Raw genomic sequence first — 14,957 nt, 5'->3', positions numbered from 1 at the left:
TAAAACAGGTGTGGTAAGATGTTAAAACACCAAACTGAAACCTTTGCAAGGAATCATGTCTGTATTAACCACAATACTTGTGGTGAACATGCAAAGAAACGAAACATTATCTGCCATAAATTCCCGTACCCTAATTTTAAGGGTTTAAGGAATTTAAAAGTTAAAACGTGGAGGTATATGTGGTGCCAACGTTTCTTGCCAGCGCTTTTTAATCCTCTTGAATTGCTAATTAGGCCCAGGATATATCACTCAGTCCATTATGTGAATAAGTATTACGTTGACCTCACTGCAACATTACTTCCAAAAATGCCACGTGCCAGCAGGATTTTTTTTACTTTTAATGCAAATACGTTGACTTAATATATTTCCTATTAATACGCCAATTAAAATTATAACTATTCATTCGGAAACATTTGTAAAATTTGTAAAGTATAATTTTTATCACGCACTTTGTCTCTCTGGCCTTTCTATTTGCAGAAGGCTCATTTCCTAAAACGTCGCCTGTTATATTGTTGTCTTTTCAAGGCCCCAGTGTTTATGAACGAACACGTTGAGCTTGCAAGGGTTTCCTTCAGACTCTGTCTTCTCGACAGACCTGTTCTCCACCTGAGGACGGCTGCTTGCGTTGTGGCCGAAACGTCGTGAGAATTACTTTATGTTTTATTTTTATTATTTTATTATTTCCATTCTACGTGACTTCACCGAAAGAACCACGAAGATGAATCCCTGCACTCACGAAAGCTTTAAATCGAAATTTAACTTGCAAGGGTCATTGGTGCTGGCTCCATGCAAATTAGACCCCGAGGTGAAGCCCCTATCCAAGCGAGAGGGGGGGGGCGGGCCTTGCTCATAGCCACGCCCATCTTGCCGTGTGACCACGCCCACTGAGTACACAACCAACGCTTATTGGTTAATAGCCGCGGCCACGCCCATAAACCGGCGTCACCACGCCCACTAAACTCAGAGCCCCCCCCCCCGCCAATAAGAAAACGTGGCCACGCCCTCTTCGTGACGTCACGCAGTGGGCGTGAGACGAGCAACGAAATAAAATTCTTGGGTTTCGCGCCGCGAGGCGGAGGCGACGTTTGGCTCCCGCGGTCCAGGTAAGGGACCCCTCGCGTCCTCCATCCCCCCGGTTCACCTGGGGACTCACTCACTCGAACTTCCCCCCCCCATCCTTCCCCACCGGCCTCCTCCTCACTCTGAGGTACTAAAAGCGCCAGGCTCGCGGAGTGTTTGCGGGAAACCCGGTCAAGGCGTCGCGGGGCAGAGGTAGGCCGCGTGACGTCACCGAGTGTTTACATCTCCTTGTTAAGTGGCCTGAGTGTAAATTTCGATTTAAAGCTTTCGTTACTGCAGGGATTCATGTTCTTGTTTTTTTCGGTAAAGTCACGTAGAAGGGAAATAATTAAATAATAATTTATTGCTTTTTTGATTTCCCTTCTACGCTTTTTTTTAATTTCCCTTCTACGCGACTTTACCGAAAGAACCAAGAATATGACCTAAGTGTGTTTAAAGAATTATACAGCGTAGACGAACGGGTGTTTATATCCCCTTTATTATGCCGCGTGGCGTCATTGGGTGTCCACACATTAAAATGACCAGCGTGGTGAAGTATGGTCAGGGAAACTCCCACTTGTGACTTCACCAACATGGGGGGGGGGGGTGCCTTCAGGAGCTGAGTGAACAAGAATGGAGCTGATTATTTGGTTCTTTCGGTTAAGTCACGTCTAAAGATAAAATAATAAATTAAATTAAATAATAGCATACGACGTTTCGATTGCAACACAAGCAATCATCATCAGGTATAATGAAATAGCGACATACAATCTAACCAGAAAACTATAGACAGACATATAGCGACATAAAATCTGGTTAGATTTTATGTCGCTATTTCATTATACCTGATGATGATTGCTTGTGTTGCAATCGAAACGTCGTATGCTATTATTTAATTTATGTTATTATTTTATCTTTAGACGTGACTTAACCGAAAGAACCAAATAATCATTTACTGCAGTCACGAAAGTTCTAAAATTAAGACTGGAGCTGTGGGTTTACTATCATTATCTAAGTATTATTCCCGATCACGGCTAACATCGCTTCGTCAGCCCGCACTGACCAGCGTGGTGAAGTATGGACAACCAAGCCCCATGATCGACATGACGTGGGTGGGGGGAGGGGGCTTCATCCAGCAGTGCATCGAGAATGGCTGTGAATTCTAGTCTTTTTTTTCCTCTATAAAAGGCCTATTTTTTAACCCTGAATCATTAAAAAGTAGTGGCCTCGGAGATTCACTCGTAACAATACTTAACGTGGCATAAAAATAATAATCACTTCAGCAATTGTTTCTTGCTGTGGTTGTCCCACCTGATGACGGACGCTTGCGTTGCGCCCGAAACGTCGTGATTTAATTTCTTTTATACCTACGTGACTTTACCGAAAGAACCACAGAGTAATAATCACATAATTATGATAAGAGGCATTACACCAAGATAGTGTTACTGTACTCCGGAGCATCACTGCAGTCATTGGCGGTGATCTCGAACAAATAATCCTCTGGCTTAGGCGAGCTTTGATTAAGTTTAAAGTATTCTTGGTAAACGGTAGAAAGGTGCAAGACAGTAACTGCAACGTCTTTGCACGCGCTGCTGTTGGCGGAAGGGGCCTTTCAACCACATGGAGATCTAGAGGGCATGTCCCCTTTTCTTTCACGGTGGCCAGACGTGTCCGCAGAAGTGGAAGTGGTACCCACGCTTCACCCCACCAGAAGATCGGCGGTCTTTTAAAATCATTTATATTAAATTCGCTTGCTTGCTTACGACCGTGCAAATCTTTCAGTCGTTTTTTTTTATCCATTTCCCGTGATCCAATCGAGCTGACATTTTCCACACAGACTCGTTGTGCGTGACAATTAATGTTCGTAAAAATTTATTTCCAAAATTTTACACTTTTTAGGACAAAAATATTATATTTAATTACCAATTGCTTAATGGTGCAATGCAATCATCTGACCCATAGGTGGCAGCCATCTCAAGCCAGAGGACGAGAGGACTCTAGCCGCCACGCATATAAAGGATTTATAGTGAAAAACTTTGTTTTTACGGGTTATACTTGTTTGCTGTGGTGAGGGTGTGAGAAGATTGAGGAAACGTGTATATTTTTATTACACGCTTTTTATTTAACTCACTCTGTTGTTGTCGTATCCTCAAATCTTGTAACTCAATTTTAACCCACTTCCCAATGTGATATCGACTGTAAACTTGGTATACTTATGTCATACTGATGACAATACTATATTCTATAAAAAACATTTTTTAAACATTTTTCATATTTACGTTTCGATTTGGGTCTAATTGTCCACGCTCAACTGACGTTGGCTGTAAATAACCACGGTCCCTTACGTTATGGCAAGCTTTGCGGCCACTTCCTGGAGTCGTGGATTTCTGCCATTACTCGTACGGTACATTTCATTAAAGCGTGTTTTAAAAAAAGTATTTTTAAATATTACTTATTTCCACTGCTCTGGCTTGCAGGTCCAGGTTGTTAACTATATTACACTATTACACTATTAGACCACGGCAGCTTACAAAAATGTTACATGGGTTTAAATGCGTTAAATGGTGTTTAGTGGAGCTTTACGTGTTTAAGGGAGTTTAGATTAGGTTAAAAAGTTTTAATCAGATGTATAAGAGTTTAAATAGGCGTGAAGGAATTTAAATGAATGCACTGTACTCTGTACGGGTTTCGATGAGATCAGCCCATGTGCAGGACCTTGGGAGATGGTGATGACTTGAGGAGGAAGCCTTCATCCAGCAGTGGCTTTATAATGATTGCTGCTGATGATGAATGGTAGTGGTGGTGGTGGTGGCTATTCCAGTGTGTACGGCGTGTCTGTGTCTGGCCATGCAGAGATGTCAGGTGTTGTGAGTGGCGACCCGGAGGGGCTGGCCAGCTGGACTGTCATCGACCCCAAAGTAAGTCAGTGCCTCACTCCTGACTCAACCTTACCCCCACTGACTACCATCGCTTTAACCTGGGTTCATCGCGATGGGCACTGCAGCGCTAGTGTAGCTGCGACCGAGAGGCAAAAGGCATTCGGCGCAGTGGACAAAAGTATCCAGACGTTTATTTAAAAATAGTGTTCCGAGAGCGGGGGATGACTTAAATGGCAGCCCGAGGGCCACATCTGTGCCACGTGAATTCATACCGTGTGTACATGTGAGATGTGGCCTGCCATCGGATAAGTGTTCAAAAACACACCGATGAAATGATTGCCAGAATCGACTATTTCAGCAAGACAGTGTCGCAAGACACAATCTGTTATCAGGCAGTCAAGAATTCAACCAGTCCAACAACATCCAATAATGAGCCCAATAAACCATCACAAGCATTCCAACATGGCAGGAAAAAATCTTTCCAAGACAAATAACTCGTTTCTTTTAAAAACAAACCTGTGTGAACCTATTATATCTAAATCACTCGTAATCACTTCATGCTCAATTGAAACCCGCTTGGACTAGAGGTAAAACCTCCAGACTGTGAACACCGCCTATGATTTGCATTCTCGCCTTTCCCCCCCATGTCACTGGCCAAGTGACACGTCATGCTTGGTGTTGCCATCAGTGCCTGACTTGGTTTTTGCTGGTAGGAGGCTGCTGCCGTTCAGACTCCACAAGATGACGATGTTGTTACCAATGAAAGCCAGCCCGTGGCAGTGACAGAGCATCTGCACGCTGCTACGACACCACCCATGCAAGAATTTGAAAGGCCAAAAGAGAATGAAGGTGACGTACAACTACGTAAGCTTTCGTGTCTCTGCTGTATGGCTCTTGGATGGATGTGCTTATGGGTTGTCCCGCGTGTTGTACGGCATGATGTCTGGACACGCAGCTCCACCTGCGAACACCTGTTGCAACATGCAAAACACATCGGAGAGCTATAAGCGGATACATTGTAAACAAAACTGCAAGGCCAGTCTTCGGGCTACTTTGTTAAAGAAGACTGACATAGCACGCTTCGTGTGTGCAGTGTTTTAACTTGTTTTGTAATTATTTCCAACTAAGGCTAAAAGTATGCCTTTCCTCTGTCTATCAATTCATAATGGTGGGGGCATGATAGCTCTTGTAACGATGATCCAATATGAACGAATCTGTAGTGTAAAGTTGTCTTGCTAGTAGGGATTTTCTGTATTGAAAACCAGAGCATTTGGCCAATGGGGTTGCCCAAAACTTGGAGACAAACAAGAGCAACAGTTACGGTTTGCCATATGAAAATGCGCTTTTGCCCAGTTAACCATTGTCTTCCATACTGCAAGTGAAATTCTTCCAAAAACAAGAGCATGTTGGAGAGCATTACATCATCCATGCATATGCATGATTTTTAGAAACTTGTTTTTGACGGAGTTACAGTTCGCCGTGTGTTTTTTAAACGTCTTGTTAACAGGGATTCTGCTCGCAACACTGAGCCAGGCGGAGTCTTTTGTCACAGAGGAACACGAACAGCTAACACCATCATACGCCAAAGTAAGCATGTTTATTCAGCTGAAATGGCTCGTGGCATTTGGTGGAGTGCTGTTGACATTGGTAACAAAATGTTAGGTTTTGTTTAAACTGAGTCAATCGAGCCTATCATGGTAAATGCATTTGTCAATGTTCATGCTAAATAAATAACATTGTGTTAGAAAAACAATGATGAAAGCCTCCTCCCCACAGCATGTCGGTCATACTTCACCACACAGGTCAGTGTGGGTTGGTGAGGTAGGAGCCCAGAACAGATTCAGATATCCACCACTTATGTTGACAATGGCAGGAAATCAAACTCAGGTTTGTGGGTCCATAGCACAGGCATCACTGTGCCAACAACACCTAATTTCACGAAAAAAAATGCCCTAGAAAATCCCTTGTTTAGCTTAGGTAAGAATGACCATCTCTAAATCAGGGGTGAGGAACCATTTCCTTATTATTGAGGGCTGAATAAGTCAAATATCTTTAGCAGTTAGCCACACGATAACACTTAAATCACTTCTGTCACTCCCAGAGGCTCCTTGCAGTGACAAAGTGACATATATAATTAAATGCACAGTGTTACAAGGTTGAATAAATTACCCTTTAGTACCCGATTAGTGTTCCTAAGATTCTTGCAGTGATGGATACACATAGTTTGTGGACCGTGGTAAAGTGGTAGGCCTCACGTGGCCACGGGTTGTATCGGAGATGAAGTCGCGGGCCGAATGTAGCCCATGATCCATAAGTTGCCCACACCTGGTCTAAATTCTGAGTTCTTTTGGTGATGGTTTGTTTTGTGCAGGAGACACCAACACATGGTTCTTTGGAAAACGAGAAGGAGCAGACTCAGGAGGGAGAGCTTGACCAGGAGAGGGGTAGTGGTGGCGGTGGTGGCGGCGGCAGTGGCGTTGGTGGCAACAGCGGAGATGAGGACTCGGATATCGTGACGCTGGACCCAGATGTCGTCGAGGAAATTGGGCCCGAGTTGCTCGTCCACTCGAGGAGTGCGGAGGCTGCCCCCAGCCACGAGTTTATGCGCATTACTCCCTTGCCAGGCAAGTCTCAGCATGCCCGTGTTAGTTTTCAGCAATGGGAAGTAGTGTAGTCCTTACAATGAATAGTAAAAAAAAAAGTGAATGTGTGTGTGTATTGTGCTCAGGCAGCATTAACAATAGCACTGAGAATAATGGTAATAATGCTGTTGACAAAGGAAAGCCTCACTGAGTCTAAATACTTTTTTCAGGAGGGTTTATTGAAATGTTTGGCCAACTATTTTCAATGAGCATTTTTAATTTGTTTTGTCCTGTGGGAGAAAAGCTGAGTCCTTGAAAAAAGCCCCCACTTATATAAGTAGATAATACCTGATGGTCTGCATAGATGTGTCTACAACCCACTCATACGAGGAGATAATGCTCAATGTTCTGCAGCAATGACTGCATACAAAAATTCCATGACATTTCACAACACTTGGTTCTGGATTTAATGTGGCTGAATTCCAGCTCTGAGAATTAAAATGTATTGGTTTGACAAATACTCTCTGTAGCGGGACGGGCGTAAAACATATTTTTCTCAGTGGCGTGTGGTGGGAGACCACTGGGAGTAGCAGGAGAAAGCTTGGCGTACAAGGTGTAACAATCAAAGCTCATTACAGATAGATTTGTGAGAATTAATATAATTTCTGGGGTGGCATTGGTGTGAATTTAGATGATGTGTAGTCATTGCATTGAATAGATTTGTGTGGGCGCACAACGTGAACAACATAACGACTTTAAATCTTGACTTAAAGCTTTCGTGACTGCAGGAATCATATTCTTTGGGTCTTTCGGTAAAGTTGCGTAGATAGGTTCAAAGAAAGAACAAAAAACTACGAAGTTTCGATCGCAACACAGGTGGTCGTCATCCCCCTTTTCCTTATGACGACCACCTGTGTTGCGATCGAAACGTCGTAGTTTTTTGTTATTTCTTTGAACCTATCTTCGTGACTTTACCGAAAGACCCAAAGAATATAACGATTTTAATCCATATTATAGCGACCTAAAGCCAGGTGATTCATATGAAACCGTAATTGGTCCATGTATTACACGTCGATTGTGCCGATGACCAAATCACCCTGTACCGATCTCCTTGGACCTCCGAAGATGAGGATAGTATGATAGTGCTTGTAATAATCGGTTACTTTTGATTGATGCACATTATGGGGTTATGTTCATTTTTAATTCGGCTAATGAAACAAGGCTGATGTTACAAACAAGGCAGAGGCAGGACAAATTAAACACAAAGGAATTGATTATTTAATCATACTGTATTATGACCCCAAATCATGGTAATGCATTGAGTCACATGGAGGAGGGTGAATCACTAAACACCTAATGAATGATGACTTGTCTGAATCATTCGACGGGGCTTCATGAGAAACGACTACTCGTACGTTTCTTAATGTTTCCCGTGTGACCGCCGCTCTCTGTTTGACGACCTTTTACAGATGCCGCGAATCTGTGTCAACAATCGAGCAGTGACGAGAGCAATTCACCCGAGGCTCCCGCCGCGCTGCGTCATCGCCGGCCCTCCAAGAGGAAGAGCCCCAGGGGAGAGCGCCGCGTGTCTGCTCACCCCGCGGCACAGACGTCCATCTCGCTGCACGGCTGCATCATCTGCGTCGCATGCATCGTTATAGCCTTGGCCGCCTTAAAGAAGTTCATGGCAGGTCAGTTGGGATGAGGCATAGCACTGCCCTGGGAAAACAGCGCTGTGGCAAAAATGATAGCCCAGACGCGGATCAATAACCTCAATTCTATCCACCGCCTTTTTCTCCTACATGGTCATGACGTGTCCTTTAGCATGCATATTACCACCTGAACCCTAACCCTGAGTGCCAACACAGCCCTTTGTAGGTACATAATGATTTATCCCCCACACCACAAGATTTGTAGAATTCGGGGTCACTGCAATTCGTATATGTCTGGTTTAATTCAAACCATCTCATTTGTATGGTTTCAATTTTCTGCATGCCTCATTGATAGTGTGCTCAATTTTCGTCGATAAATCTGTGCATAGTCAATCTCCTATTCGCCCGCTGGGCTTCAGGGTTTAGGGTGCACTGTCTCCCTGACTAGCAAAGGCAGGATAGGTGATCCTGGGCTCATCCATTGGGTGGGTGCCTTCACTCACAATTGTTGATTTCTGTCCCATCCCTGTCTTCATGGGTACGCCCCAAGACCAGCAGGTAACTACCTGCCCCCCCTTCTTCCCCCACTGCTGTTGGCGAATTCCAAATGCATGATTCAAGTATTGGTGGAATCTGTTGCCAGTTCAGCTATGCAGTCACACTGGTTTATTTGTGTTATAATGGGCATCCACTCATGCTCCAAACATGCTGCTGAGCAAGTTTGGACATTTTGGTTGTGGAGTGTCCCACTTTATTTCTTGCAGCCAACCACAAAACGAGGGATTTGTATTTGTGAGGGTGTCACATTTCCAAACATTAATTTCTGAAATTAGCAGTGTATGTATGCAGTAGCTAGCTCTCGCAGCCTCACAAGTGCGCTGCATAGTGCAAGTGCTTCGTGATACAATTTAGATTGATAAAGCATCTAAATGTTGCTGGCAGGAGCACTCGTGCAATGGTTTAGTGCGCTGTGCTACGAACCCGAGGAGCTGATTTTTATTCCAGGCCACGGCTAATATCAGTGGTAAGTGATATCTGATCTGGGCCTTAAACAATGCACTTACCAGTGTGACATGGTCAAATATCCCCCATGACCAACATGGCATAGAGAGGCCCTCCTCAACCACTGGATGTGAAAAGGGCTGTTAATAATTATTATGAATTATTCAACGTGACTGGATGTGCAAATGGGAGGGGGGGGGGGTCATAGGCATCAAGATAATTTTAAAAATTCATTAATTAAAATTATAAATAACATCTAGAGACAAATGAGAAATGCCAAGGCCAGTGCAATGTAGAAGGGAAATAATAAAATAATAAAAATAAAACATTTAATAATTCTCACGACGTTTCGGCCACAACGCAAGCAGCTGTCCTCAGGTGAAGAACAGGTCTGTCATTCAGACGCTTTCTTCCCGACATACCTGTTCTTCACCTGAGGACGGCTGCTTGCGTTGTGGCCGAAACGTCGTGAGAATTATTTTATGTTTAATTTTTATTATTTCCCTTCTACTTGACTTTACCGAAAGAACCAAGAAGAAGAATCCCTGCAGTCACGAAAGCTTTAAATCGAAATTCAGTGCAATGTATTTAACGTAACTTAAAATAACTACTGACTGGGAAGTGTTTTTAAAAAGTGGAATGTGTACTTCCAGGAGACCCTCAAGGGGGAATTACAACGCCAGACCTGAAAGAGGCTGCAGGTGACCTCAACCCTCTGGACGTGGCAGCACCTGCTCTGCCAGATTCTATGGTTTGTATCCGATTACAGAATTCAGGATGCGTCGTGAATGCTAATGAGAGCACAATGGTGGGTTAGTCTGTTGGCAAGGTAGTTTTCGAGATATCAAATTTCCTAACAGAAAACGACACCCTTCGTAATACAAGCAAGTCGAGTAGCTGTTTAAACTAATTTAAAATGGAACATGTGTGCCTCAAATTATTAATACTTGTGATGAAATGCTGGCCTAAGTATGCTGTTTAATGGAACATTTTAAACACTACCACGTTTTATTTAGGTCCGAAAGGAGTTCTAGATACATAAATTTGGCACGTAATGATGGAGACACAATCATCCATGGATTCAAATGGATTCTGACATGATACCTTTATTGTGCGCGTGACAATTTTCGGTTCGTATAGCAAAAGCTCTGTTGTCCGGCATCCATGGAGAAATGAAGGGTGCTCGTTAATCAGATATGCTGGTTATTTGAGAAGTATAATTACTTCTAGATTTGAAGCTTTCGTGACTGCAAGGATTCATACTCTTAGGTGTTTTCGGTAAAGTCACGTAGGTAAAAAATAATAATAGAAATAAAATAATAATAAATGAAAATAAATCAAGTATACTTATGGTTCACCAAATTTCCAAGTACATAAAACTTTTCAGCAAAGAAACATGAGCGTACATTTTAACTATAGTATCTTACCTATACAAGTAATTTTTTGTCAGCCTGTCTGTGCCCGTCTGTGTACGCAACTTGCGACGGATTTAACTCACAAACTGTGGGGTTTAGGTTTCAAAAAAGTACGCAGATACCACGCGATAAGCCCCGTAGTGAGCCAGCGCTATTCGTATTTCACATCCGTAAACTTAAAAGTAATTAAATTAACAATTTAGTACTATTATTATATTACTACGCTGAGCGCGCGCCAAAGCGCATGCGCGAAATTCTGACCGGTGGTTGCCCTAGCAACGCGCACACACAATCGGTGGGGGGGAGGGGGGAATTATCATTCGCGTTAAAAATGCACAAAAAATATACACAACAGAGGTAAATTATTAAAAGTGTGATGTCCTCTTCTCCCCTCCCCCACCCCAATGTGTGCACTTACTACTATAGGGTCAGTAGATACTACTATTATAGCCCTTAGATACTATGACTGTAGAGTGGGCGAGGGGGTGGTAGGGGGGGTAGCAGCCCAGCCACGGCCTGCAAAGGTGCCACCTCGGCCGGCTGGGAAATCTAGGCAAGGCCGGGGGCTCTGCACGGGACCAGGCCTCATCGCGACACTGAAGTTAGTACTATTATAGATTCAGTATATACTACTATAGTCAGTAGATAATACTGTCGAGCCAGATACTACTATAGAGTCACTAGATACGACTCTCGTATGTAGGGTGTTTAGGTATATATGCCTACGCGGGGGTAAACATTTTTTTTGAGGGGGGGGGGGGTCGACAATTTTTGTAAATCTTTTAGATCAACCATTTACCCCCCACTTTCAATTACTTTTTGGACTTCTGCAAGCCTCTTATAATTTTGTTGACAGGCAAATGGACAAACGGCACGCCGGGCTTTCACAATAGCTTAGTATTTGTCTATGTGTATGTTATGTTTTTAAGAAAAGTTTTGAAATCATTTTTCCCCCGGGCAACGCCGGGTACTTCCCGCTAGTAAGAAATAAATATTTTATAGTCGGTTCGAGAGCATTCTAAGTTTATTGTAGAGAAGCAGTGGGGCCGTTTGGAGTATAGTATAGAGGAGTACAGTACCATATGTACAGACTGCTGTTAGCGCCACCACTTGGCAGCATTTTGAAGCTTCCGTAAGCAACAGATCTATGATAAGCTCAAGGTAAGACGCCCGATGGCTGTCAGATTTTTTTCTGGATACGTGAAGGAAGATTTGTATTTCTTTCTGCCACAGATGCCGGTTAAGAGCGTTCCAGGTGGTAAAGTCCTGGTTGACAGAGCTTTTGCTGTACATGTTACTTAAACGCTGGTGTTCGAGGCTAATGATGGAGTGGCAGCCAAAGGTGGGAGCACGCCCGAGAGGAAGCAGCTACCGCAGAGATGGTCCAATGAGATGGGCTTGTGTGCAGGATGATTTGTTGCATTGCAGGACTGCAAGGGATGTCAACAATTTGGGGAAGCCTTGATCCAACAGTGGATAGATCATGGCTGATGATACATCATTTGTAATGAGTTCATGTAACCCCTACAGCCACTAGAGATGTTAAACGAGAATCGATTCTCGAAGGAAATTGCAACAATTTATAAAATCTCTAATGGAGAGAACGTTCCGATGTTGCATGAGCTCATTGTCTTTATCTGATCTACTGTTTGGAGTGCAGATTCAAGACATCATCTCTTCACTTGCGGAGGAAAAAGGTGATGAGGGGACATTATCGAATAGAGGTCAAACAAGGCAGATGGACAATGTGGCTGTGGCTGCATCAGATTGGATGGAAGAGCAGAAACCAGTCGACCTGAAAGGACTTCTCACCGAGCTGCAGCGGCTAAGCAACAAGGTGGACAACTTGAAGATGACAGTGGTGGAAGCTCCGGTAATGACGGGGGAAGGTGAGGGCGGAATTGTGGAATCTGACGTGGAACTGAAGCAGAGCATTCAGGCCGAGCTAGCGGCCCTGGCAAATCGGCTTAGTCGCCTCTTTGGAGAGCGAGGAAGCAAGCAAGATGAGACGGCACAGCAATCCAAGCTTTTTCACTCCGAGGAGAGTTTTCAGGACGAGTTGAAGGATTCTCAATACAAAACCACAATCGTAACTCATCTTGACGACGTCAAAGAGTTTAAACAGGAAAGTAATGAATTGGAAACTGAAAGTACAAATAATCTACCATCTGAATCTACTGGCTCTTGGACTATTGTGGTACCCTCCGTGAAAGAAGACAAGACTGTTGGCAAGGAAGGCCCGCGCAGAGAAGTGCCCCGGGAAAAACGACAAGAGCCAGAGGTGGGACCTAAAGGTCCGAAAAAACATATCCCAAAAAAACCAAAACATAAAAGTGGGCAGAGGTGGGGGACCTTCGAGAAAATGAAGACATCTGCCAAAGCCTTCTTCCAGAAGCAAAAGGAGAACTTTAAACACGCAAAACAAGAAATCGGTGACAAATTTCAGAAAATCAGTGACTCTTTCAAGTCCACTTTCAAGAGGTGGAAGGAAAAAAGCAAGAACTTTTTTGAATCAAAAAGAGGCCAGGAAAAAAATGCGAAATCTCACAAATACACCGCCACAATGAATGAGCCGTCTAATGTGAAACAGCACAGTGACAAAAATAAACATGAAAACGAGAGGGATGCTAAAAACGACGCAAACCAAAGACCAACGGTCGTACGCCACGACGGCAGTCCCGGGAGCGAGAGGGCCCAGAAGACGAGCAACAACAGAAAAACCTCAGGAGCAGACGCAGCAGGAAAGCCGCAGGACATCGTCAGTGCCCCCGAGATGCTCCAAATACTGCGCCACTACTTGGAACAGATCGGGAACTTCCGCCACTGGAACGACCTGGAGATCTTCTTGAACCAGTTTTACAGAGACGGCAAATTACTCCGGAACCAGATGAACTTTGAGGAGCTGGTGGAGGCTGTGCAGAACTACTTGGAAGTGCTGGGATATGGAAATAAGATGAGGGCATTTGGGAGTAATCTCCGCGACTACATTAAGCGGCATGGGCCCATAGGTCACAAGGGTCCACCACACGCTGCATCCAGCCAGTAGTGGAAGCTCCTCTCTTGGGGCCATGATTTTAGCGGTGCCACGTCATGGTGGACAAGTGGCACGTGGGTTTTTTTGTTGTAGCAGAAGTGGCACTTTCTCAAGGAAAAGGTTTTGGTGATCAAAGGCACGTTAGGCAGATTTAAATGTTTTTACATTTGACTGTTTTCTCACTGTCATAGCTGTGTTGTATAGAGCATCGTCTGTTTTTTTCCCCATTTTAAGAATTAAATACGAGGGGGGGGGGTACTGTACACAGTTAAGTCACTTAAAACAAAATCATGCATTGTTTAAGCTTTTGAAAATAGGGGTTCCAGTTAGGTTGCAGGCTCAACCTTTGCCAATTAAAAAAATAACTTATAGAAAATGTTACATACTTTAACTGGGGACATGAAATTTTTGGTAAAATTAATATTTCCTTAAAATTTGCGCACATGGCGTGTGGCATGCAATGTTGAAGTCGCCGCTAACGCAGGTAATTTGTATTTGCACCTGATGTGGTGGCTGCCTTGCGTGTTACGTGATGATATTCGCAGGCCGTTTCTCGCATACACATCTCTGGGCGAATGGCTCTAAGTTATTTTCTGCAGGGAAAAATGCACCTTGTAATAGTGGTGGTTGGGTTTTTTTGTTGTTGTTATGCACTCAAGTGGTAAATACTTTTTTTTAATAGATGAATGTGTTAAGTATTGGTCAGAGGTGTGGCAATTGAAAAATGTAGGTTCACCAAACATGCCGAGTGATATTATTTGTTTGGAAGATGCACCACCACTTACTCTTACAAGCTATGCACATCCTTTAAAACCCCCTTTGGTGAATGGAAATATTAAAGTCTATTTGCAATAAAAATAGTTGTGGAAATTATGGGCTTGATATCCCTTTGTAGAATATATTGACATTAAAGTAGGCAGCACTTGGGCTCAACTTAGGATGGATTGATGCATTGGTCCAATAAAAATGGGAACTTGAGCTCACGATGCATACATCAAAAGCATGCACGTGTTTTTATTATTCACGAGTTATTTTCGTACAAATTGTTCACGCAAATTTTATCTAGATTGCGTGATTGGTGTCATGTCATGATAAGTATCCATTTGTAACAATCACACAGCAGTGCAACCCTTTATTCGTGTTAGAGATTAATCCACGGAAGCAGATACCATTGACCTGGTCCACAGTGCAGGGCAGCACCTTCTCACTCCCAGCTGCTGAGGTCACATGAGAGTAGTGTTTGAGTATCAGTTTTACTGTTACGTAACAATCTCCGAACTAGAATGGAGCCAAGTTGAGATGTATGTTAAGGTGTTTTGTCGTCATTGGTAACT

General features: G+C 43.5%; 1 protein-coding gene across 3 annotated transcripts; it reads left to right on the top strand.

The window, feature by feature from the left end:
- Nucleotides 1-1,003: 1,003 nt before the first annotated feature.
- On the top strand, nt 1,004-14,845 carry CCPG1 (cell cycle progression 1). 3 transcript variants are annotated; one of them, XM_061571050.1, is made up of 8 exons: nt 1,004-1,103; nt 3,913-3,977; nt 4,652-4,802; nt 5,446-5,525; nt 6,310-6,562; nt 7,990-8,211; nt 9,828-9,925; nt 12,250-14,844. In XM_061571050.1, exons 2-8 carry the CDS (start codon nt 3,915-3,917, stop codon nt 13,633-13,635), a joined length of 2,253 nt encoding a protein of 750 aa, XP_061427034.1. In that variant the 5' UTR covers nt 1,004-1,103; nt 3,913-3,914; the 3' UTR covers nt 13,636-14,844. The 3 variants fall into 3 exon arrangements, with proteins under 3 accessions (XP_061427034.1, XP_061427036.1, XP_061427035.1); XM_061571052.1 differs by having other exon boundaries at nt 4,652-4,787; nt 12,250-14,840; XM_061571051.1 differs by lacking the exon at nt 1,004-1,103 and adding an exon at nt 1,112-1,272 and having other exon boundaries at nt 12,250-14,845.
- Nucleotides 14,846-14,957: the final 112 nt, after the last annotated feature.

This window comes from Lethenteron reissneri, chromosome 46 (genome assembly GCF_015708825.2).
Source record: "Lethenteron reissneri isolate LAM-NWPU_2019-01 chromosome 46, ASM1570882v1, whole genome shotgun sequence".
NCBI classification, from domain to species: Eukaryota; Metazoa; Chordata; class Hyperoartia; order Petromyzontiformes; family Petromyzontidae; genus Lethenteron; species Lethenteron reissneri.
Note: the sequence above shows the minus strand (reverse complement) of the source record. Positions and strands in the feature narration are given on the sequence as shown.